Raw genomic sequence first — 27,027 nt, forward strand, 5'->3', positions numbered from 1 at the left:
GAATAAGAGAGAAACTGAACTTACATCAAATTGTGAGCATTAAAACCAAATAATTAAAAAAACACTTTTTAAAACTTTTTTTAAAAATAGCCCTAGCATCATTACTTCAACGAAGTTCAACCATGACTTTTACTTTCCATAAAAGAAGTTTTTCAAAGAAAGGTAAAGAGGTTACAATAAATAAACAAATCAGACTTAAAATGAGCAGAAACTATATCAAAAACGAATTGGGTTAACACCTCTTGTGCCTTCTAAAGACAAGAACATAATTTGCACTCTACTGAAAATAGTTTTTATTTTTAGCTCCATCTTGTTATTTCTCATAACATAAAAAATCCCCATAATTACCAAGATTGTTGAAAAGAACAAATGAAATTTTGGAGATTATGGCAGAAGTATTATTTGATAGTATTTCTGCTCAACTTTGGTTTAATCAATGTAGCTGTTTTCTTATATTTGAAAAAAAAAAATTCTGGATTTTTTTTTAATTAACTTCTATTCATTTTTAATTGACATAGTATTTTCAATGGTTAAGACAAATGTTTTATAAATGGCTCATTAAATCTTCCATGAAGGTTTGAGCAGTTTGGGAGTGGAGGAGGAATGTGCTGACCTGTTTTAGCATCCATCTAAACAGCCTCAGGCACTTTGGCTCATGCTAAAGATATCATCCATAATTAAGCTTATGGTTAGGATGGAGGTAAAAAAAAAAACCTGGAGAAATCTAGGGAAGGTAAACAGGAAGGGTGTACGAAAGCACAGGACGGCTGGCCCCCAACCACCCATTGCACTTCCTGGGTGAAGGGCCAAGAAACGGAGATCAGCACCGCCGGTACGGACTGTAAAGTCTAATGCCGTATCCTTTACCTTTTTTTTACCCGCCATCTCCCGCCTAACTCTCTTTGTTAGTATTCAGCTAGTTATCAATTTCTTCATCATTTGTCAAGATTACGACATATTATAAAGAAGAGTACCCCGGTTTCTTAAGTAGATGACCAGTGTGAATAACTGTAGCCGAACAATGCACATGTATTGACAAAAAAAAAAATATTCTAGATCAGACCTATATGGCAAAATTTATTTCTTAGAGAGAGCAAGGGGTTGGTTGTGAAAAGCTCAGAAAATATGCGAGTGATACAAAAAAAAAACTTTAGAGAATTTTATAAAACTTGGCTATCCCATAAATCTTAGGCAATTTATAATGAAATATAGAAAAAAAAATTCAATATTTCTATCTTTTAATTTTTTTATTTATTCTCTAGTATTTTATGTCGAGAAAGAATTATATCCTATTGTGCTTAGCAGGGAACTGAACATGCATCCACACCTCAACTCCCATTGTTCTATATTACCATTTAATACTGTTGAAAATGCAACATTTTAATGGAATTAGTTCCGAATGCGAATTTTAACCGACCCCAAATTGTCATATATAGTTTTTTTTTTTTTTTGGGGGGGGGTCTTGCCTTTGTAAAGAAAATAAGCATAAATACGAAAATTATATTACGAATTTACGGAAATAATAAAAATCATTAGCCCTGATTTTTTAGGGGAGGACATGACCTCGTCACTCCTTCTAGGGTAAGTGCGTGTATCCAGTATTTTGTATTTTGAAGTCTTTGCTTACTTTTGTTAATTTTTTATTTGTTAATATAGAAGGAAAGAACGACGCAAAGAGCCTCTTTAGGCGCTCCAGAAGGCGAAACTCTTCTCAGGAAAATCGAAACTATGACTTGTCTCCAAGATACCAATCGTCGACTCCGTGATGAACTGACGATTCTGCAGAGTCAATTTGATGAAGTCAAAAACAAGTTAGATACTGCAACCAAAGAATTGGATTCGTTGAAGGTATTTTAATATTAGCTTTATTAGCTGCGATTCTGGCTCCATTACTACGAATCCACAGCCCTGATAGGAACGGTGTTTATAATATTGCGTGTCTATTATTTTTGGAATATATAGAGACCTTTAATTTCTCACGGAACGGTATTATTTTTAAATTAGACCGTTGGCTTTATACGATTCGTCATCACACCTTTCCATGGGATTGAATGGTAGTAGGGGGGTCCCTGCCGGCAAGGTCAATTGAAGTGCCCACCCAAAGAACTATTTTGAACTAATGTGGTAATAAGCAAAAACTCGATATATGTATCTAAAAACATTTTTACTTGAAACAGGGCTCCTGGGAACAAACTAATCCTCTTAAAGCTTCAGCCAAAGCGTTTGAAGGCTAATGAAATAGAAGACTACACAGACGGGTGGGGTGTACGTCAAATCTCCCCTCTCCACAAAAAAAAAGTATTGGAAAATATGGGTTGTAACAAACAAAACTAAATAATTTGGGTGTTGGGTAAGGAAATAGGCATGACCTTCACATGGGTTCATGCCGACTCAAATGAGTCATTGCTTAAAATTCTTTTAGACTCGGCCATCTTCTTGTGTATCCATCAAGTACAAATTTTTCTAGAAATATAGTTTCTTTTTTTTATTGTTAGGCATAAGAGTCATCAAGTGTCTCATTTTGGAACAAAAATTGTCCCCGTTAGTAAAAGTTTCTGCTAAGACTGGGTTGAAGATTGCGCACAGGATTGTTTTTGAAAATCATTTTAAATTGCAAAAAAATGTAGGATTTTTAGATAAGAAACTCTAAAACTTGCTGCTTAATTTATGGTTATGTAGGGTTTTGTATTTTGAATTATTTCAAAAATTATTTCAAAATTATGAATTATTTCAAAATTATGTAGGTTACTACGGCTGCGTTGTTCATGCTTGTAGTAGTTACCTTTTCACCAATTCTGCTTTGCAACGGAAATTAAAGCTGACCTCGAAGAAGAAGAATTAAATGATGAAACTTGTTTAGAATCTAGCATAGAGAGATGAAAAGTCATTCTCGGGATAATATTTATGCATAGCTAAATTTATTCAGAGAGGAGTAACTTTCAAAGTTAAATTAATGAAATTAATTTATAATTAGTGTTTGTTCGTAATGCTTATTGACTTTTCTTATAAAACTCCTGCTGAAAGGAGTTTTGGGTTCGACACACTACCGTTAAGTAACAGACACAATGCACTAGCGACTACGTATGGACGAGGTGGTTTTAGGAACTTAAGAGGAGGCTCGTTCAATCAGAAAATAAAAGTTAAGATGTTTCTTCTGAGAACATCTCGGATTTTGAGGGCAATGAGGGGTTGGTAACCCTGCCTTTATTCTTTGTAATTTCTGAGTATATTAAGTTTGATTTGATTATTCATTTAATTTACGTCTATTATGGTTTTTATTTAATCATTAATTTGTTTTTAAAGGTTTAGCTTGTATTATTTTTATAAATTTCTGTCTGTTTTAGGTTTTGTTTGTTCATTCTCTTTGTTTCAAATTGCTGCATAACTCTATTCCTGATCATTTTAGGTTTTAATGTTGCTCTTTACTTTTCTTTATAAACACTTTTAGAAAAATTTGTTTTTTGTTAATTTGTGGAATGGGGCATTTGTAAAAGCTTTGAAAACTTAATGAAGATGAAGGAAAGGACATTTCATGATTATTTGTATATAAGTTCGAAATGAAACCATCTTGATAGTAATAGGACTATAAACTAGTTTCAGAATTTGCATCATAACTTGAAATTCTCCGTTGTATAGAGAGAAATAATTGGATTTAAAGAGTCGATATTGTGGTTTACTTGATATCGATTATTTGATACAGATATAACCCTGTATCATGGCTATATCCTCAGGCCTCCTGATACAGCTACCATCGTTGAAGAATTTGTTTTAGAAAGGATGCTAAGTAAAAGCAAGGTAGGTTAAACAAGAGGTAATTGTCAAACTATTAATATCGATAGATTCACGTGGTTGGTTCACAATACCCATTTACATCTCCACAACTAACAAGACTATTCTTTACTTCCTCTATTGACGATGAAAAGACATTCTGGGTGGAACAATTGTGCAATTTGAATTCAGTGACTAACATTAAACACAGATTGTGTTTTTATTCAGAATCTACGTTAAAAAATGATAGCTAAAATAAGGACTTGATTCAATTTTTGTGGTTAATACTTTTTTAAAAATCAAAAAGATGTGTAACTTGAGCCCCTAAATGCCTTCCATCATTACTTTTACCCTGAAGTCTCCAACTGCAGAGATTTGATTCTTTTATTATCTATCAACATTATGTTCTTTTCTTTCTTATTCTTTTTTTGGTATGTCTATTGTTTTATTACATAGGTCTTTTTATTCAGGCTTTATTGAGCGTCAGGAGTTTATACCCTGGGCTGTGTACCTTGTGTCGGGGTGACTTGTTGTTTTACTTGTTATTATTGTCTATTAGAAAAAATATTCATTCTCTAATGCATTTAGTTTCTTACTTCTTCATTCGTGACTATGTAAATATTTTCACCATCTCTTTACTCACTTTACTTTTTGTTGTTATTTTTATTTGTCTTATGTGTTTCATGTGATCAAATGCCAACGGGTGATCACGGAGTTTCTCTTTTCTTAATATATTTCCATTTAAACAAAACAGCAGTTGAAAGACATAATAAATGCGAAAGATAAAAATAACTTTAAATGTCAGGAATAGTAAAGATAATATATTGCTTAAAAATACCTAATAAGCCTCTGAACTACAAACTACACTAAATTGCATAACCAGAAAACATCCTAAAATGATGAATAATAACATCCTCGAGAAAACGGGAAGGAATCCTGCTCAATTATGTCATTGTATTTTTACCATGCCTTTTATATCGTGTGTTTCATATGTGTAATTGTTTTCTTTTTATTTTATTTTAATTCCTTTGTTGTAGTTGTAATGAATGAATAAATGAATTTTCCTTATAGTCGGTCATAAAACAGAAGAAGAATGGGCTAAGTAAACAAATAACCAGAAAAAGAAAATAAACTAACAAGATAACTTCATAACGGGTCCAGGTTTTTGGTAAGTCAAAGGGGGCAAATGCCCCTGGCACCTGTCCAAGAGGTGGCAAAACAAGCGAAAATTGTAATATTTATAAGGAAAAATTTTAACATTTACAGTATCGATGGAGCAGCAGGGGGTAGCAAAGTCTACATCCCCCTCCCCCTGAGAGAAAAACCTAACTTCGGCTCTCATAATAGCATATATGCAAAACATGAAAAACCAAACATTCGGCAAACGTCACTGTAATTTGAGATGCACCCAGTTATGATCCAAGTTTGTAATCGGAGATGAAAGTTTGGTTGTTTCTTGTTAGTTTTGTATGTTCTTCTGTTGTTGTTTTCTTTCATTGGCTGGAAAATGCCACCGTTGTGATCCTCCCTATTTGTTTCTTGTTCAATCTTTATCCAGTTGTTATTTGAATCCTTTGCTCATTTCAACTCTACGTGAAGGCAAATAGCCTGCAGAGAGTTTTCTGGATAGCGCAGGATAGATAGCTAGATGGCAAAATATATACCTTTTATCTCACATTGGAAACCCTCTTGTGGCACAGTGGAGTTGATAACACAAACCCGGAGTTTGATCTCAACTGCCACAGGGCCCAGAATTGCATGGAGATTATGCATGAACCTCATAAAATCAAAAAGAAGATAAAATTGAAAACTTTACCTAGATAGCCCTCACAGTAGAGTTGATCTGTTTTTGGTAATACGGAACCTTGAATTCAATTTCAGTCACCATGGGGCCTGGAACTGCATAGAGATTATATATTAACGTTTCCAAATTATCAAACAAGAAGAAGAAAGACCAACCATCTCTGACCATGCATGAACCATGAATGAAAATTATGCATTAGCCTTTCTAAATAATCAAACAATTGGAAGAAGAAGACATAACCTTGATGACCATATTTTGGTACGATGATATTGATCTTTTTTGGCTAATGCTGGACCTGGGCCCGAAAATGCATGGAGATTATACATTTTTTTTTCAAAGTTCAACTATGGATGAAAATGTGAATTAATTGAAAAGAGTTTCGACTCAGAAAGGTCAATTTTACCGAAGTTTCGCTATAGCTTATCATTTCTATAGAAGAGTGATCCCATTAATACTGGCTGGTAAAAGAAAAGGCAGCATTCCTCTTCTTTTTGCTTCAATCTCAGATCCATGACTAGGACACGTTCTACGAATGAGTAATGACAGATTGCCGAAGATCTTCCTTGTCGGCCAACCAGCATAGGCCAAACGAAAAGCAGGTCGTCCCCGAATGGAGTGGGAGGATGTTGTAAGGAAAGATTTAAGGGAAATAGGAACTTCTTGGGATGATGTAAAGAGGGAGCCTCTGAATAGATTTGGATGGGGGAGGAGTGTGTGTAGCTGTGTTGGTCTCAAGCAGCTTGGTGATGCATGAGTTGTTAGAAGTAGTAATAGTAATTCCTTGGTGCAGGTTCCTCATAAGAAAAATGTGGAAATTGAGAGATTGGTCGGGGAAAGGGGACAAAAATGCGGCTCAATTACAAACGACATAATCGACTACTTTATAATTCTTTCAATAGCCATTTTGACTAACTTCATGACGACCTGTGTTCAAGCCCCTTCTCTGTATTTGAGCAAATAAATAAACCAATTCTGGATTTATTTTTACCTCTACATTTGGCTCACCACAATGAATGTAGTAAAAAGGTAAAGGATATGGGACTAGACTCTGCAGTCCCTACCGGCGGTGCTGATCTCCGTTTCTTTGCCCTTCAACCAGGAAGTGCTTCGCACCCCCTTCCTGTTTACCTTCCCCAGATTTCTCCAGGTACCCATATAGAGCTGGGTCGACTCTGACTAAGCTTACAGAATCACGCCACTGACCCCGTCCCAAACTGAACAATTGGATACACTGGGATTCGAACCCGCGTCCTATCAGACACAGGATCCTGAACCCTGCGCACCAATCCACTCGGTCAGGACAATGCATGTGGGATGCTTCTTTATTGTTTTTTTTGTGGTCTCGCCGGGTTGGCTCTTGAAAATTTTAAACATAAAAAAGGTTCCAATCTGAAACTGTACAAAATAAAATGACATGATATCAATTTGCAACTTATTTATCATAATATCAACTTTATTATTGAGTAAATAAACTGTAGTTTTCGGAGGGGAGGGTTGCCTATAAAAACATTGTACTTTTACCATTTTTTTCTACGAATGAATTTCACCAAGGAGTGGGTCTTTTCAGATTACCTCCCCTTGCCTATATTTTTTCGCTCCCATGTCTAAAGGTTGACATTTTATACTTCTGAGATAATTGTCGATTATCGGATGCTTCTTTATTGTTTTTTTGTGGTCTCGCCGGGTTGGCTCTTCAAAATCCAGAAGAATCTGTACAGTTTCTCTGAAAAACATCTAGCGAATGTTTATCCGCTTTTCGGAGTGCCCATGCTTCAGAGCCATATTTCATAACTGTTGCTTCCAAAATTTAAAATTTTTTTTTCAGACTTATCTTCCGATTCTCCAAACTTTTTTTTAACTGAAAAAAAAAACAAAAAAACACCCTGAACCTTGGCTATTCTACTTTTAACATCTTCACTGCTCCCACCATCGGTACCAATAATACTACCCAGGTAGGTGAAGCTGTCCACCTGCTCAATCTTTTCTTTTCTAAACATCACCTTTTCATCTTCACTTATTCCTAGCCTTAATATCTTAGTTTTTTAACATTAATTTTTAAACCTATTCTAGCACACTAAGCTCCCAAAACCTCTAAAAGTTTGTTCATTTTGCTCGCACTTTCATCTAGGATGCTTAAATTATCAGAATAATCTAAGGCCAGGAGAGTTTTTCCTTCTCATTTTCTTCCACGGTCTCCCATTGCCTTTCCTCTGCTCCTTAAGACAAATTCCATCAAAATGATACGTATAAAGGGGGGGGGGTAGAATATAACCCTGTTTAACTCCTGATTTAATACATAAACATCTGCTAACTTCATTTCCTACCACAACCGCAGTGGTCTTATTCTCGTACATAGCACTAGCAGCTTTAATGTATTTGTCTGGCACACATTATAAGGACAAGATCTACAAAAATGAGGACCAAAGGTGTTTGATAACTGGGTATTTCTCAATTATTAACCTAAGAGTAAAAATTTGGTCGATACATCTCCTGCATTTTCTAAAACCGACTGTTCTTCTCTTATAACTCCTTGTACAGTATCTCTCAGTCTAAAAGTATCATATTACTAAGAAATTTTGTTAGAAAATCACTTTACGAAACTCACTTACCACACAATCAGCACCTGGAGCCTTATTATTTTATAATCCTTTTAATATTGTCGCTAATTCTTCCTCACAACACAAATCTTTCTTCTCATCGAAGGTATCACAAACTTTTTCATTTTCTTCTATATCTCTTCCTGCAACTCTATCTCTTTTAGCACAATCTCAAAATGTTCTGAACATCTCTCTTTAACTCTTTTCTTATTACTAATTGTGGATCCTTTCCTATCTTTAACGGAGACAGGTTTGGATTCATTACTCCTTCTCAATTTATTAACATGCCAGTACAATTGTTTTATCGTTGAATTTTCTAGTTCATCTTCTTATTTAATGGTTTTTATGGCACTTGGTATTAACCAAGTGACATATAGCGATCGCAAATTCTGTCGGTCTGTCGGTTGGTCTGTCGGTCCCGATTTTGCTAGTTTAGGCACTTCCAAATTAAGCTACGACGATGAAATTTGGCAGGCGTATCAGGGACCAGACAGATTAAATTTGATATAGTCCTTTTCCCGATTTGACCATCGGGGGGGGGGGGCTGTTAAATCACAAAAATTAGAAAAAATGAGGTATTTTTAACTTACGAACAGGTGATCGGATCTTAATGAAACTTGATTTTTAGAAGAATATCATGTTTCAAAGCTCTTACTTTAAATTCCCACCGGTGACATTGGAGGGGGGGGGGGGGTTGGCGGGGGAAACCTAAAATCTTGGAAAACGGTTTGAGTGGAGGGATCGGGATGAAACTTTTTGGAAAAACTAAGTGCAAGTCCTAGATACGTAACTGAAATAACCAGAACGGATCCGCTCTCTTTGGAGGAGTTGGGGGGGGGGGGTTAATTCTGAAAAATTAGAAAAAATTAGTGATTTTTAATTTACGAAGGAGTGATCGGATCTTAATGAAATTTCATATTTAGTAGGAATTTGTAACTCAGATATCTTATTTTAAATCCCGATCGAATCCAGTGTCATTGGGGGGAGCTGGGGGAGGGGGACCGGAAATCTTGGAAAAGGCTTAGAGTGGAGGGGTCGGGATGAAACTTGGTGAAAAAATAAGTACTAATACTAAATACGTGGTTGACATAACTGGGACGATTTGCTCTCACTGGGGGGGGGGGCTTAGAGGGGGAGGGTTAATTCGGGAAAATTAGAAAAAATGAGGTAGTTTTAACTTACGAAGGCGTGATCGGATCTTAATGAAATTTCATATTTAGAAGAACTTCGTACCTCAGATCTCTTAATTAAATTCTTGACCGGATCCAGTGTCATTGGGGGGAGTTGGGGTGGGACCAGAAATCTTGGAAAACGCTTAGAATGGAGAGATCAGGATGAAACTTGGTGGGAAGAATAAGCACAAGTCCAAGATACGTGACTGACACAACCGGACTGGATCCGCTCTCTTTGGGGGAGTTGGGGGGGGGGGAGTAATTGAGAAAAATTAGAAAATATGAGGCATTTGTAACTTCGAACGGTTGATCAGATCTTAATGAAATTTTATATTTAGAAGGAACTTGTGCTTCGATGCTCTAATTTTAAATTACGACTAGATCTGGTGACATTGGGGGGGGGGGATTTGGAGGGGGAAACTGAAAATCTCGGAAAATGTGAAAATTATATATATATATAGAAAGAAAAATATTGAAAGAAAGATATATAGAAAGATTTTATGTCTCAGATGCTCCATTTTCATTTCGAATCGGATCTCGGGACATTGGGGTTGGAGGGGGGAAACAGAAATCTTGGAAAATACATAGAGTGGAGAGATCGGGATGAAACTTGATTGGAAGAGTAAGCAGAGCTTCTAGATACCTGATTGACATAGTTGGAACGGATGCTCTCTTTGGGGAAATTGGGGGGGGGAGCTGTTAATTTGGAAAAATTAGAAAAATTGAGGTATTTTTAACGTAAGAACGGGTGACCAAATCTTAATGAAATTTGATATTTAGAAGGAACTCTTGTCTCAGAGCTCTTATTTTAAATCCCGACCAGATCTTGTGACATTGGGGGGAGTTGGCGGGGGAAACTGGAAATCTTTGAAAACACTTAGAGTGGAGAGATCGGGATGAAAGTTGGTGGGTAGAATAAGCAAAAGTCGCAGATACGTGATTGACTTAACCGGACTGGATCTGGTCAGGAATTGCTTTATCTTTTTACTTCGCAATATACCTGTAGATCGATGTTGAATAAAGGAAAGGGAATATAGTCCTACAATTGTAACCCCGGCCAAGAAAAAAAACTTAAATGAAGAAAAAGATAAAAATACTGATAGTGGAATAAAAAAGAATTGTTTACCTGTCGAACACAAAACAGACTGACAAATGGATAAATATTCTAGTTCATATTCTTAATTAGTTGTCATTTGGTAAGGAAGTAACATTCTTTTTTTAACAGGCCAAAATCAAAGAAGCTGAGGATGAGAGTACTCAGTACCGGTCACTGGCTGACAGTCGTGATCAACAGCTCAAAGAAGTCACAGAACAAACGCAAAACTCAAAGAAAACCTTTGAGAAGGAATTGAATATACTGAAAGGAGAAGAGGAAGCCAAATCTGCCCAAATATTATCACTAAAATCGTCGCTTGATATGCGAATGGCCCAAATTGAGTGTTTTGAAAAAGTGAAGGAAGCGATCAGAGAAGAGCGACAAAAGGAGGTCGAAAAGCTGGAAAATGACCTGAAAGTGGCTAATGTCACTATGAAATTTTTGGGACAGAAGACGACGGATCTCCAAAACGAAATAAAGGCAGTGAAAACGAGTGCTGATGAAAAAGATGATAATTATAGAAATGAGGTAATTGCGCATGCCCGGAGCGTAGATGCTATGAAGTTGCTGAGAGAGGAATTTAAAGAGGTATGTCCTGAAAGTTTATCTAGTATTTTATTATTAAAAATATTCTAGACTATAAGTTTAGTCTAGATACAATGATAAGACGATATTTTTCATAGTAACCGCTGTGAATGATCTCTCTGAACTTTGTGGTAAAATCGAAACCATGCTGGACTTAAAGTAGTTCTGATAATTTAGATAATTAACTAATTTCTTTAATATTTCAGATTAATAGTAGTTTAGAAACACAGGCAAAATGATATCTCAGACAATAACCGCAGTGAACGATCTCTCTGAACTTTGTGGTAAAATCGAAACCGTGCTGGAGTTATATTAGTTCAGGTAATTTAGATAACTAATTCATTTCTTTAATAGTTCAGATTAATAGTAGTTTAGCAGCACCGGAAAAATAATATCTCAGACAATAACTGCTTTGAACGATTTCTCCGAACTTAATGGTAAGATTGAAAACATGCCGAACTCATAGTAGTTCAGATGACTTAGATAACTAATTCAACTCTATAACAGTTCATATTAATAGCAGTTTAGAAACACTGGCAAAATGATATACCCGACGCTATGTAAGATATCCACGAATTTAATGATGAAATCGAAACTATTCAAACATACAGTATTATGTATTCCTGAGATGAGATCCTAGAGGTGAAAGAAGAGACAGTATTGGCTTGAATTTTTCGCACTAACCTCCTAACGAACTTCTAACTTTATTAACCTCCGTACCGTGTCCCTCTTTTTTTTAAAATCATGAACACTGCTGAACTCTGCTAAATCTTGCTTTTCCTGTTTATCCTTTTCAGCTGCCCCAAGTAGTTTTGTCGCGTTTGCCACTTGTCGCATTATGGTCGTTCTTTGAAATCTTCTTGTAAATTCGGGAGAAAATAGCAAGTAAAAGAGTACCTGTAGACTCAACAGATATTGTGATGACGTGTAACTTTTACACACAGAACAAATTCTATAACAACAACCCTGATGCCTGTCACTATTTTTACACAGAGGGAATGCAGAAAAACGCAAAAAAAAATGACTGCCTTTAATTATTTTTAAACACAGAGAAAATGTTATAAAATCGCTTAAAGACCTACTACCTGGAACTATTTTACACACATGGAATTCTAGAGAAACTTTAAAAAAATATTACCTGTAATTATTTTTACTCAGAGAGCTAAAAACAGAACTTAAAAAAAACATGGAAAATTCCTAAAAAATCTAGAGATTCTAGTGTGACAACTCCGATGATCATCCTGCGTACCTGCTTGATTAAGTGAAAATTTCTCCAGTAACTTATTTTTAAAACCTTGGTAGTTGAGTCCCAACTTCTCTGTTTGGTCTGCTTAGTGGTACTATTTTGAACCTGACTTTGAAAGGAGCTTGCATTCTGCTGGGGAATCTACATATAATCATAAACAATTAAATATCTGTTTTGATCTACTTCATTCACCACTTCCCATGTTTTATTTAGGAATGTTTCTTTCCCTGTCAAACGAAGTTCAGGTATGATAAGAAGATAAGATATTTATTTTTTTTAAAATGACTATCACAAGTCCCGAAGGGCCAAATTCGTATTTCAGAGTAAAAACATCATAAAAAAACACAAAAAATTGAACTGGCAGAAGATTGCCAAAACGGAAAACGAAAATTTGCGACTTTAATAAGTTCTTATCGTTCCTAAGCTTATAAAGAAGAAATAAACCTTTAATGAAACAAGAACAATTTATCTTTAATTAACTAAAGCTAGCGTTATTCCCTAATAAAACGTAGAAAGTTAGGGATGAATTGGACTGAGGCTTTCTTGACAACACAGGCCTACGGATCATAATATATAATCTATTATTATTCTATGTTATATTATTAATACTATTCTTTTATTGCACTAGGTATCAAAACGGTTAGTGGCTGCAGAAAAAATAGCTGCAGATGCTAAGTCTAAAGAGAAACTGATCGAGGCTAAATGTTCAGTCGATGTTCAAGCCTTGGAGACTCGTCTCAGTGAGTTGAATCTCGTCTCAGTGAGTGAACTGAGGAAGATAAATGAAATTCTGCAGGATCAAGTGGCTAAATTGTCAGAAGCGGCTGAAGCCGAGAGAAATTTGTCTGTATCTTCAACACTGGATGAAGAAAGAACTAATCAACAGCTATTAGAGGTAGGATCAAAGAATTTAGCATAGAGTGCATAGAGATACGACCACGTTTTCGACATAAATTGGACCATTTTAGACAACTGTTATAATTGGTTTAACGGAAGTAGTAACGAAAATGAAACGAACTTATTTTAGGTATTAGTAGGATTTACGACAATTTAGTCCTAAGTGGACCAGTGGGATCAGTTCTTGAAAATTTAAGGTGGGAGGGGGCTAGAAAATTTGTAGGGATATACTTTTTCAAAATCTTGGAGGGAAGTTTCATAATTTTTTTCAATTGAAATGTCCGCCAAAAGATACTGTTTAATGATAATACCCTTCCAGAAAGGTATATTTTGAAATATAGCAAGACTTCCACGTAGTCAGACTTTCTAAAAAGATTGTCAGAAATTCAGCTAAATCAGGAAAATGGTCAGAGCTGTGGGGCAAAGTCAGAAAAAGTCAGATTTTTCTCTTTTTAGGCAAGCGGACTGCTCGAAATAGATAGGCCATAGTTCTATGTTTTCGATCACTAAAGGTGTGCGAGATTGCTTTTCTTTCTTTTGTTCCATAAGATTCATTGCTAAGATTGATCACTCTTATTTCTCTCTTTCTGACTGATACCGTGTTCGTTCCTCTGAGCTGGTCTTCTTTTATATTTTTTTTTTGTCTTATTTTACTTGTAAGTGTAGAAAAAAGGGATAAAAAATTCCAATCGGGCACTATGCTGATGATGAAAATGGATAAAACAAGCAAACTTTTTTGGAATTTTGGCTGGCTAAGGTAGAAGCTATTGGCTAATGTTTTGTAATGTGCTGAGTTTGTTTTTTTTTTCGGAAAAAATCGCCTTAACAAGTCACTTTTTTTGTCAGATGCTGTGTTTAGCTGTTAGGGATATTAGTAGTAATGATAAACTAACAACATTTTTGGCAAGTTTCAAAGGCTCTACGGATTTGCAAGATTTTCTACGTAAGGAATCCATTTTAATATTGACACTACGAGTAGTATGAGCCATGGCACTTTAAGCAGAGCCCTATCCCCTATTCTTTTTTTCCTTAGTGACCTAAAATCATGAACTAGGTTTAATGGCGATTCCTCCCCATGCTGCCATCTACATAATCACAGTCATAATATTCGTTATTGTTAACTACAGTTATAGATGGTGACACGTTTTCTTTTCAAACTACCCCTTTTTGCTCTTAAGGAGTTTTCCATTGATTTTAGGAAATTTATGTCTGATGTATGAATCAAACGTGAGACCCATAATCTCCTATGTTAATAGAACGACACGTTACTCGACTAAGCTTACAAGTCATATATGATATTATCTTCTTATAAATGTATTCGAGGCAATCAATGTATTGTTTCTAGGACTCTGGCCAACTGATGTTAAGCGTCACTTTATCGTAAGCTATAATTGCGCAGTCGAGAAAATGCCTTGAAGCTGAAAAATGTATCGTTGGAAAAGGAAACGTTACATCTATAACTTATTTAACTATAAGCCCATCTGTGACTTTGCTTATAGTAGATGGCAGCATTAGGGGATCGCCGTTGAACCTTCTTCATGATCTTAAGCCACCGAGGAAGAAAAGAGTCTGGGGTAGGGCTCTGCTTAAAGTACCGTACCTCATACTATTGCTACGTCAAATAGAGCACAATAAGTATGCTTATTCAATACCATAATGTAATTGTTTCCCATCAATTATGATAACTTATGTCGAACCTAGTAATAATGCTAGCAGCGAGCTAATAATGCATTTCTGAGTTTTCTCGCTTCATCTCAACTGTTAGGGTAGAGTTCATCTTATATAGCAAATTTGACCTTTATATAGCTGATAACCACCTCTTGCCTACTTTACATTAATTTGCCTAATTTGCCATGCTAAAAATACATGAATTTCGTTAGTGAGGTAAAAATTTACTACATGTTTGATTTGTTAAAATTTCGGTTTAGGTAATTGCAATATGTATCTTGATCTTGGATTCAATCTGGGATTCTTGGAAAGTTTATAATCATTCTAAAGATCCAATTTGAAACTTCTCTTAAATTTTAAGTATAACAGGAGCAGAAAAAGTAAGACAAACAAAGAACGAGTAAATTTTATATCTAAATATCCAGCCTTATGTGTATGTTTTCATTGTCTAATAAATGGACAAATTTGAACCCATAAAAAATTGAAATACTTTGGCCTTTTTACGGTTTTATGGGAGAATGGCTTTGTGAGGTTTGCTCGAATTTTTGGTGATGGAAATAAACACAATATAAGCAAATAGTTTTTGCAACAGCAAAATAGAGAGACTATCTGTAAAAAAGACTAGGTGACACAAGAACTCTTCGATCTCTTTATTTGCTTAAAGTTCCACCCGAGAGTACCAATCAGGTGGAATTTAATTTGCCGTTTTTTATTTTCTTAAAATTTCACACAAGAAAACCAATCAGGTATATTTTAACTTATCGCTCTTTTTATTGGCTTAAAATATCAAACAGGGGAACTAACGAGTTTGAATTTAACTTATTGTTTTCTTGGATTAAAATTCCATACAGAAGAACCAATAAGGTGGAGTTCAATTTTATGTTCTTTTAATTAGCTTAAAATTTCACACAAGAGTAACAATCTGTTGGGATTAAACTTTATGTTCTTTTTGTTGGCTTAAAATTCCATACAGGAGAACCAACCAGGTTAAATTTAATTTCTCGTTCTTTTTATTGATTTAAAATTTTACACGGAAATGCTGGAAAAACAGTTGGGTTCTAAAAAGATTGGGCTATATGGCTGCCTTTTCTAACACACGCTTAATTAATAATGTACCCCGCTTACAAAAATGAGTCACCCACGTAAACCGGTGAAACAAAAAAAAAAAAAAGAGAGAGAGAAATTATAGGAAACATAGTTGAAATCTCGCAATCAGAGGAGGGGAGGATTATACCCTCTTCTGCCTTCAAAATAGGACCTGTGTATGTCTATGATTTAAACTAAAAATACAGAACTTCGAAGTTTTTCAAGTAATGATTATTTGCAGCACTGGTAGAAAAAAGCTATTTAAAATAGATGATGAAGAAAATGAAATATCCCATGCTAAATCCGTGCTGCGTGTTTTAGTGACTTTGGCCAAGTATTGTAAAAATCAGTGAACAATAAATGTTTGCCTTTTTGGGGTTGTAATTCTCTTACCCTTTGTAGGGGCACAATAATTGGTTGTCCATTTTTTAGTCACTTGACCAACATCGTTAGTAGAAGGCGAATGAAAAATCCCTTCATGATTGGAAAGGGAGGAGAACTAACTGAGATTTTTGTGAAAAATATGTATGCGTTTCTATGTAATAGGTAATGTTCAGACGGCCTGGGGGGTTCGGAGTCTTAGAGGTGGCACTTGCGGGGTTTGACTTCAGTCAAAAGTCATTATATGGTTTTAACTATGTTTATCAATGTCTTTAAAAAAATGTTTTACCGAAGCTAAAAAAAATGCTTTAAATGTATAAGAATTGTAATATGTTCAAATTAATTAGATAAGATACAAAACAAATTAACTATGAAAAATATTATAGAATAAACAAAAATGAAAGTTTCTTATGTCCCCTCCCCCCCTAAAAAAAAGCATGAAAGTAATGGCGTCGAGGTTGTTGCCTTTAGATGATTCATTTTCCGCAGAGTCATTACCGAAAGTCTTTGTGGCACTGGAAACTTGGGTTTTCTTGTGAGACTCTTTTTGTCACCTTTTTTTGTTCAGTTAGGTTTGCTTTGAAAAAGAAAGGATCTTATTACATTCGTTGTTGAATTTCATAAATGAAGATTTCTTTGTGTGAAGGAGGGTTTTAAAGTCCCACTAACATTATCCGTACAATTTAATTCCAATACTGAGTTACCTCTCGACTGAGATTAAGTAGGAAGTTCCCTCTTTCTATCTATATTTTCCTACCAAATACACTGGCAATTGACGTTCTTTTACAGATTAAGAATCTTCATAATGTTATTTTTACAGTAATGTTCCTTTACAGGTAATATCGTTCTTACGTCGTGATTCTAAGATGACGCGGACTCATTTAGAGAGATCAGAAGCAGAATGCTCTCAGTTAACTGCACAGTTGAAACAAATACGATTGCAACTTGAATCGTCTGAAGCAGATCTTAAGGTAGATATTCCTCCAGTGTATATAATAGTGCATAAATTATGATAAATTTAGACATAGCATTCAAAAAGTGTCGTAGTTACCGATATTGTACTTCAAGAACGCACGATTACTGTTATTAGCGTTCACATTGGTCAACAAACTGCACACAACAAAATCGTACGAGTTGCAAGATGTAACTTTTGCACTGTTTAAATAGTAATACACTTGACAGGATGGATAAATGAACAATTTGCATAAAAAATTTAAGCTAATTCAAGGGGAAAATATCGTCAAATTTTGTTGCTAAAATACTTGTTCGTTGATTTTTGATGGCAACATGATTTTCTGTCCAGTTCGAAACCAGTGCATACTAGAACTTCAGAAGACGGGTTTCTTCTGCATACAATGATTTCATTGGCATAGGAGATTATGGAAACATTCTCTTGGTTCCAAGTTGAGTTTGAATCCAGACAGACTTCTGGCGGAAAATTCTCGTGCTTCAGAATCTATTTGTGCTTTTCGATTGATTCGTTATTTGCAAAATGTTGATGACCTTCTTGTTATCAGTAGAAGTAGTGACAGCCTTTCTGATTCTGTAAATTACATTTATGGAGCTTTTGTGGACTAGCCTTTATCTAAATGTTGTTAATTGTGACTACCTGACTTTCGGCTCTTTTTCTACTTCAGTTGCACCGGCCAATCTCCGGAAATCTAATCAGTTGAAATTTCTTTTTACTTGGTTACAATTTTACTCAGAGGCACAGGATAAACAATCAAGTTTTCCAAAGGTGAGATCCAAAAAGTATGGGGAACTTATAAGAGTGGAAACTTGGAAAAATACCACCACTGCCGTCTAGCTTTTTGAGTTTTATTTGCATTTTTTTTTAAGTTTAATAATAAGAAAAGATATTTTTAATTCGTGTAACTGATAGAATTAGTGTAGAAATAAGTGCCTAATCTCAATTTCTGACAGAAAAACGATTATAAAGCTATAAAATAACCAAGAGGCGCCAAATGCTAGATCGCATTGATGTTTTTTGCCCACACTGGTGCCTTTTCTCCCTCTTATAAATTAACCAATCTCTTTGGTGGGATCGTTTGGCTTTCCTTTCTGGGTAACGCTTTAGGAATTAGCTCACTAAATCGTCATAACCATCTTTACAGAAGTTAATAGTAAGTCAGGTTGCATTGTTTGATTTTAGCGTTACCAACCTGCAGAGAGCAGGTTGGTAACAGTGTTGCCATGAGTTTTCCGAAAAGTGATGCAGTGCAAAATATAGTTGAGTTCCATCGTGTATTAACGTTTGATTCAAGTTTTCTGGAATTTGAGTCGTCAAATGTTATCTGAAGTTGTTTAATTCCCTTTTAGGTTAAAACAAATCTTACCCCCCACTCTAGATTTTTAAAATATCTTTTTCCTAACTTCATTAAAAAAATCGAAAAGGACCCTTGCCCCCTTTCTTCCCGACATTTTCGTGAATTAGAGACCCATGTGTCTGTCTGCAGGCTGAAAAGCTTATCCTTAATCAGTAAAATATCTTAAACTTTTATTTTTATTTATACATTTTATTTATTTATTTCTTTGTATGGGTAAGTATGTGCATCTACTTTATGACTGTATTAATTCAAATGGTGGTATGTTACAAAGAACAAATGTTACGGGAGAAAGAAAAAGCAAAAAATATGTTTTAATATACCACAGTATTTTAAAACGGAATTATAATCTTTTTCTCTTAAATAGTAATCTTTTTAAATCTAGTAAATTTAAAGAGTAATCTTTTTCTCTGTTGGTTGGACGTCATCTGATGAACAGAGCGTTGAAGGTAGACGAGCGAACTGTTTTCAGAATGGGTCGATGGACAAGGCAGCTTACATAGGACGATGAGATATTTCTAATGTATTGAAGCTTTGAGGTTACATTTCACTTATTATGGAGAAGCTTTTTACTCCGTATACAGACACATGAGATTCAATCTCACGAAAGTTTAGGGACGGGGGGCAAGGAGTCAAACTTTGCCAAAGAGGCAATGAGGGAGCATAGTGATTCAAGCATTGGATATTTGAGCAAAAGGGCGTGGGGGGGGGCCGGTAGCCCTCAGACATTTTTGCAATTTCTTTTTAATGAATATACAAAAATAAAATAAAAAATACAAAAAATAAAATAGGCAAATGATATAAGTGGAGTGCATTTTTTTCGAGTTAGTTTAATGAAAATATTTAAAAAAGGGATCTTTCAAATTTAGGAAAACGGCAGGTCCCCCCCCCCTACCCACCTAATTGGCACCTCTAGAAAGACAAGGTTTCGTAAAAGTCTGTCCCTACTGAAGGGTGATTCCAGACTAAGATGATATCGGATTTAGATTTTGTAGATGACCGTTGGGACCAGTGTAGAGGAGTGCATTCGTATGATGCTACTCTTAATAATAGACTTAAAACATAGTTTGTCTCCCCTTCCCCGCCATCTCCCGCCTAACTCTCTTTGTTAGTATTCAGCTAGTTATCAATTTCTTCATCATTTGTCAAGATTACGACATATTATAAAGAAGAGTACCCCGGTTTCTAAAGTAGATGACCAGTGTGAATAACTGTAGCAGAACAATGCACATGTATTGACAAAAACAAAAAATATTCTAGATCAGACCTATATGGCAAAATTTATTTCTTAGAGAGAGCAAGGGGGTGGTTGTGAAAAGCTCAGAAAATATGCGAGTGATAAAAAAAAAAAAAAAAAAAAAAACTTTAGAGAATTTTATAAAACTTGGCTATCCCATAAATCTTAGGCAATTTATAATGAAATATAGAAAAAAAATTCAATATTTCTATCTTTTAATTTTTTATTTATTCTCTAGTATTTTATGTCGAGAAAGAATTATATCCTATTGTGCTTAGCAGGAAACTGAACATGCATCCACACCTCAACTCCCATGGTTCTATATTACCATTTAATACTGTTGAAAATGCAACATTTGAATGGACTTGCGAATGGACGAATGCGAATTTTAACCGACCCCAAATTGTCATATATAGTTTTTTTTTTTGGGGGGGGGGGAGGTCTTGCTTTTGTAAAGAAAATAAGCATAAATACGAAAATTATATTACGAATTTACGGAAATAATAAAAATCATTAGCCCTGATTTTTTAGGGGAGGACATGACCTCGTCACTCCTTCTAGGGTAAGTGCGTGTATCCAGTATTTTGTATTTTGAAGTCTTTGCTTACTTTTGTTAATTTTTTATTTGTTAATATAGAAGGAAAGAACGACGCAAAGAGCCTCTTTAGGCGCTCCAGAAGGCGAAACTCTTCTCAGGAAAATCGAAACTATGACTTGTCTCCAAGATACCAATCGTCGACTCCGTGATGAACTGACGATTCTGCAGAGTCAATTTGATGAAGTCAAAAACAAGTTAGATACTGCAACCAAAGAATTGGATTCGTTGAAGGTATTTTAATATTAGCTTTAATGATTTTGTAACTAATTTAGTAAAGTATAGTAAAGTTAATGCGATTCTGGCTCCATTGCTACGAACCCACAGCCCTGACAGGAACGGTGTTATAATATTGCGTGTCAATTATTTTCGGAATATATAGAGACTTTAAATTTCTCACGGAACGGTATTATTCTTAAATTAGACCGTTGGCTTTCAACGATTCGTCATCAGACCTTTCCGTGGAATTGAATGGTAGTAGTGGGGTCCCTGCCGGCAAGGTCAATTGAAGTGCCCACCCAAAGAAGTATTTTGAACTAATGCGGTAATAAGAAAAAACTCGATATTTGTATCTAAAAACATTCTTACTTGAAACAGGGCTCCTGGGAACAAACTAATCCTTTTAAAGCTTTAGCCAAAGAGTTTTGAAGGCTAATGAGACAGAAGACTACACAGACGGGTGGGGTGTACGTCAAATCTCCCCTCTCCACAAATAAATTGGAAAATATGGGTTGTAACAAACAAAACTAAATAATTTGGGTGTTGGGTAAGGAAATAGGCATGACCTTCACATGGGTTCATGCCGACTCAAATGAGTCATTGCTTAAAATTCTTTTAGACTCGGCCATCTTCTTGCGTATCCATCAAGTACAAATTTTTCTAGAAATAAAGTTTCTTTTTTTTTTATTGTTAGGCGTAAAAGTCATCAAGTGTCGCATTTTGGAACAAAAATTGCCCCCGTTAGTAAAAGTTTTTGCTTTCAACTGGGTTGAAGATTGCGCACAGGATTGTTTTTGAAAATCATTTTAAATTGCAAAAAAATGTAAGATTTTTAGATAAGAAATTCTAAAACTTGCTGCTTAATTTATGGTTATGTAGGGTTTTGTATTTCAAGTCACTACGGCTGCATTGTTCAGGGTTGTAGTAGTTACTTTTTCACTAATTCTGCTTTGCAACGGAAATTAAAGCTGACCTTGAAGAAGAAGAATCAAATGATGAAACTTGTTTAGAATCTAGCATAGAGAGATGAAAAGTCATTCTCGGGATAATATTTATGCATAGGTACACTTAATCAGAGAGGAGTAACTTTCAAAGTTAAATTAATGAAATTAATCTATAATTAACGGTTGTTCGTAATGCTTATTGACTTTTCTTATAAAACTCCTGCTGAAAGGAGTGTTGGGTTCGACACACTACCGTTAAGTAACAGACACAATACACTAGACACTACGTATGGATGAGTTGGTTTTAGGAACTTAAGATGAGGCTCGTTCAATCAGAAATTAAAAGTTAAGATGCTTCTTCTGAGAACATCTCGGATTTTGAGGGCAATGAGGGGTTGGTAACCCTGCCTTTATTCTTTGTAATTTCTGAGTATATTAAGTCTGATTTGATTATTCATTAATTTACGTCTATTATGGTTTTTATTTAATCATTAATTTTTAAAGGTTTAGCTGTATTATTTTTATAAATTTCTGTTCGTTTTAGGTTTTATTTGTTCATTCTCTTTGTTTCAAATTGCTGCATAACTCTATTCCTGATCATTTTAGGTTTTAATGTCGCTCTTTACTTTTCTTTATAAACACTTTTAGAAAAATTTGTTTTTTTGTTAAGTTGTGGAATGGGGCATTTGTAAAAGCTTTGAAAACTTAATGAAGATGAGGGAAAGGACATTTCATGATTATTTGTATATAAGTTCGAAATGAAACCATCTTGATAGTAATAGGACTATAAAATAGTTTCAGAATTTGCATCATAACTTGAAATTCTCCGTTGTATAGAGAGAAATAACTGGATTTAAAGAGTCGATATTGTGGTTTACTCGATATCGATTATATGATACAGATATAACCCTGTATCATGGCTGTATCCTCAGGCCTCCTGATACGGCTACCATCGTTGAAGAATTTGTTTTAGAAAGGGAGCTAAGTAAAAGCAAAGATAGGTTAAACAAGAGGTAATTGTCAAACTATTAATATTGATAGATTCACGTGGTTGGTTCACAATACCCATTTACAACTAACAAGACTGTTCTTTACTTCCTCTATTGACGATGAAAAGACGTTCTGGGTGGAACAATTGTGCAATTCGAATTCAGTGACTAACATTCAACACAGATTGTGTTTTTATTCAGAATCTACATTAAAAAATGATAGCTAAATTAAGGACTTAATTCAATTTTAGTGGTTAATACTGTTTTAAAAATCAAAAAGATGTGTAACTTAAGCTCCTAAATCCCTACCATCATTACTTTTACCCTGAAGTCTCCAACTGCACAGATTTGATTCTTTTATTATCTATCAACATTATGTTCTTTTCTTTCTTATTCTTTTTTTGGTATGTCTATTGTTTTTATTACAGAGGTCTTTTTATTCAGGCTTTATTGAACGTCAGGAGTTTATCCCCAGGGCTGTGAGCTGTACCTTGTGTCGGGGTGACTTGTTGTTTTACCTGTTATTATTGTCTATTAGGAAAAATATTCATTCTCTGATACATTTAGTTTCTTAGTTCTTCATTCATGACTATGTAAATATTTTCAGCATCTCTTTACTCACTTTACTTTTGTTTTATTTTTTATTTTTCTTATGTGTTTCATGTGACCAAATGCCAACGGGTGATCACGGAGTTTCTCTTTTCTTAATATCTTTTCATTTAAACAAAACACCAGTTGAAAGACATAATAAATGCGAAAGATAAAAATAATTTTAAATGTCAGGAATAGTAAAGATAATATATTGCTTAAAAATGCCTAATAAGCCTCTGATCTACAAACTACACTAAATTGCATAACGAAAAAACATCCTAAATTGATGAATAATAACATCCTCGAGAAAACGGGAAGGAATCTTGCTCAACCATGTCAGTGTATTTTTACCATGCCTTTTATATCGTGCGTTTCATATGTGTAATTGTTTTCTTTTTTTGTATTTTAAATCCGTTGTTGTAGTTGTAATGAATGAATAAATGAATTTTGCTTATAGTCGGTCATAAAACAGAAGAAGAATGGGCTAAGTAAATAAATAACCAGAAAAAGGAAATAAACTAACAAGATAACTTCATAACGGGTCCAGGTTCTTGGCGAGCCAAAGGGGGCAAATGCCCCTGGCACATGTCCGAGAGGTGGCAAAACAAGCGAAAATTGTAATATTTATAAGCAAAAATTTTAATATTTATAGTATCGATGGAGCAGCAGGGGGTAGCAAAGTCTACATCCCCCTCCCCCTGACAGAAAAACCTAAATTTGGCTCTCATAATAGCATATATGCAAAACATGAAAAACCAAACATTCGGCAAACGTCACTGTAATTTAAGATACACCCAGTTAAGATCCAAGTTTGTAATCGGAGATGAAAGTTTTGTTGTTTCTTGTTATTTTTGTATATTTTTCTGTTGTTATTTTCTTTCATTGTCTGGAAAATGCCACCTTTGTGATCCTCCCTATTTGTTTCTTGTTCAATCTTTATCCAGTTGTTATTTGAATCCTTTGCTCATTTCAACTCTGAGTGGAGGCAAATAACCTGCAGAGAGTTTTCTGGATAGCGCAAGTTAGATAGCTAGATGGCAAAATATATACCTTTTATCTGACCTTGGAAACCCTCTTGTGGCACAGTGGAGTTGATAACACAAACCCAGAGTTTGATCTCAACTGCCACAGGGCCCAGAATTGCATGGAGATTATGCATGAACCTCGTAAAATCAAAAAGAAGATAAAATTGAAAACTTTACCTAGATAGCCCTCACAGTAGAGTTGATCTGTTTTTGGTAATACGGGACCTTGAATTCAATTTCAGTCGCCATGGGGCCTGGAACTGCATAGAGATTATACATTAACGTTTCCAAATTATCAAACAAGAAGAAGAAAGACCAACCATTTCTGACCATGCATGAACCATGCATGAAGATTATGCATCAGCGTTTCTAAATAATCAAGCAATTGGAAGAAGATAACCTGGATAACCATATGTTGGTACGATGATATTGATCTTTTTTGGCTAATGCTGGACCTGGGCCCGAAAATGCATTGAGATTATACATTTTTTTTTTCGAAGTTTCGACTCAGAAAGATCAGTTTTGCCGAAGTTTCGCTACAGCTTATCATTTCTATAGAAGAGTGATCCCATTAATACTGGTTGGTAAAAAAAGGCAGCATTCCTCTTCTTTTTGCTTTAATCTCAGATCCATGACTAGGACACGTTCTGCGAATGAGTAATGACAGATTGCCGAAGATCGTCCTTGTCGGCCAACCAGCATAAGCCAAACGAAAAGCAGGTCGTCCCCGAATGGAGTTGGAGAATGTTGTAAGGAAAGATTTAAGGGAAATAGGAACTTCTTGGGATGATGTAAAGAGGGAGCCTCTGAATAGATTTGGATGGGGGAGGAGTGTGTGTAGCTGTGTTGGTCTCAAGCAGCTTGGTGCTGCATGAGTTGTTAGAAGTAGTAATAGTAATTCCTTGGTGCAGGTTCCTTATAAGAAAAATGTGGAAACTGAGAGATTGGTCGGGGAAAGGGGACAAAAATGCGGCTCAATTACCAAACGACGTAATCGACTACTCTATAATTCTTTCAATAGCCATTTTGACTAACTTCATGATGACCTGTGTTCAAGCCCCTTCTCTGTATTTGAGCAAATAAATAAACCAATTCTGGATTTATTTTTACCTCTACATTTGGCTCACCACAATGAATGTGGGAAAAAGGTAAAGGATATGGCACTAGACTCTGCAGTTCCTACCGGTGGTGCTGATCTCCATTTCTTGGCCCTTCAGCCAGGAAGTGCAATGGGGGGTTGGGGGCCAACCATCCTGTGCTTTCGCACACCCTTCCTGTTTACCTTCCCCAGATTTCTCCAGGTACCCATATAGAGCTGGGTCGACTCTGACTAAGCTTACAGAATCACGCCACTGACCCCGTCCCAAACTGAACAATTGGATACACTGGGATTCGAACCCGCGTCCTATCAGACACAGGATCCTGAACCCTGCGCACCAATCCACTCGGTCAGGACAATGCATGTGGGATGCTTCTTTATTGTTTTTTTTGTGGTCTCGCTGGGTTGGCTCTTGAAAATTTTAAACATAAAAAAGGTTCCAATCTGAAACTGTACAAAATAAAATGACATGATATCAATTTGCAACTTATTTGTCATAAAATCAACTTATTTATTGAGTAAATAAACTGTAGTTTTCGGAGGGGAGGGTTGCCTATAAAAACATTGTACTTTTACCATTTTTTTCTACGAATGAATTTCACCAAGGAGTGGGTCTTTTCAGATTACCTCCCGTTGCCTATATTTTTTCGCTCCCATGTCTAAAGGTTGACATTTTATACTTCTGAGATAATTGTCGAAAACTATTTTGCTAAGCTATTCTCAAAAGGCTAAGCTATTCTATCAACAAAAAAAGGTGAACTTTATTCTACCGATATTCATTGCCCTGCTGTTCCTTCCTTTTGAGAACAGCTTTACGAACTATTTTGGCAATTATTCCAGAAGCTTTTAAATGTTGAATAGGCGTGACAGCAACGAAGTGACTGCCCCAACTACCCCATGCCCCATTGCCCCAATATGACTGCTAATTTATTTCTATTGCTTAGGAGAAGAATAGAAAGCTGAATGAACAGTTTGATTCAATTTCTGTGGAAGCGACTGTACTCCGAACTGAAATAGCGCGAGTCAAAACTCAATCAGCCGTGTTTTCCCGCGGAGTAACTGAAAGAGCTAAATTTCAAGCCGAAAAAGAGTCGCTTGAAAAGAGCCTAAAATCCAAAGAGGCGGAAGTAGCCCGTATTAAGAATTCCCTAGATAATGCGTTAAAGCATTTTGAATCTGCTCAGAAGAATTTTGATCAGTCGAAAATCACAGTTGAACAGTTGAATGCCAGAAATGAGCAAATGAAGTCCAAGATGGAAGAATCAGGTATTTCTTTTCTCCTCTATTTTGTAATAATCTTATCGCTTTATTATTTTTCTGGTACACAGTAGCGGCACAGAGAGAACAAAACATCGAATATACCTCATATTTGGTAGGAAGCCTACGTGTGTTCTTAAGTCTTTACCTTTTTTGAATTCTAATATGAATTTTATTTTGCTTTGAACACTTATTTCTTTGCCAGAAAATAACAATTAACAAAAAAATATATTTTTTTATTTCTTTCCTTCTCTCTCTTTCACTCTCCCCCCGCCCTTCCCTCTATCTATTTCTGTCTTTTTGCCCCTCTTTTTTTTTCTCTGTGAGCAAAACCTCAAGTATAATTCGTATATGTTATGAATCTTCCGTGTGTTTTTAAGTGTTCTCTTTTCCCGAACTTTAATGCAAATTCATATATTGGTTTGAAAACTTGTTTTTTTTTTACAA

General features: G+C 35.4%; 1 protein-coding gene across 4 annotated transcripts in view; it reads left to right on the plus strand.

Annotated features, from left to right (window-relative positions):
• LOC136026053 (nucleoprotein TPR-like) overlaps positions 1 to 27,027 on the plus strand; it is a 118,428-nt gene that overhangs the window by 66,972 nt on the left and 24,429 nt on the right. For all 4 annotated transcript variants that reach the window (XM_065702232.1, XM_065702234.1, XM_065702235.1 and 1 more), the window contains 6 exons: positions 1,657 to 1,848; positions 10,567 to 11,025; positions 12,897 to 13,163; positions 17,137 to 17,271; positions 20,499 to 20,690; positions 26,268 to 26,589. In XM_065702232.1, the coding sequence (XP_065558304.1) occupies positions 1,657 to 1,848; positions 10,567 to 11,025; positions 12,897 to 13,163; positions 17,137 to 17,271; positions 20,499 to 20,690; positions 26,268 to 26,589 (1,567 nt within the window). The remainder of the gene's footprint in view (positions 1 to 1,656; positions 1,849 to 10,566; positions 11,026 to 12,896; positions 13,164 to 17,136; positions 17,272 to 20,498; positions 20,691 to 26,267; positions 26,590 to 27,027) is intronic.

The sequence above is a fragment of the Artemia franciscana genome, chromosome 4 (genome assembly GCF_032884065.1).
Source record: "Artemia franciscana chromosome 4, ASM3288406v1, whole genome shotgun sequence".
In the NCBI taxonomy this organism is placed as follows: domain Eukaryota; kingdom Metazoa; phylum Arthropoda; class Branchiopoda; order Anostraca; family Artemiidae; genus Artemia; species Artemia franciscana.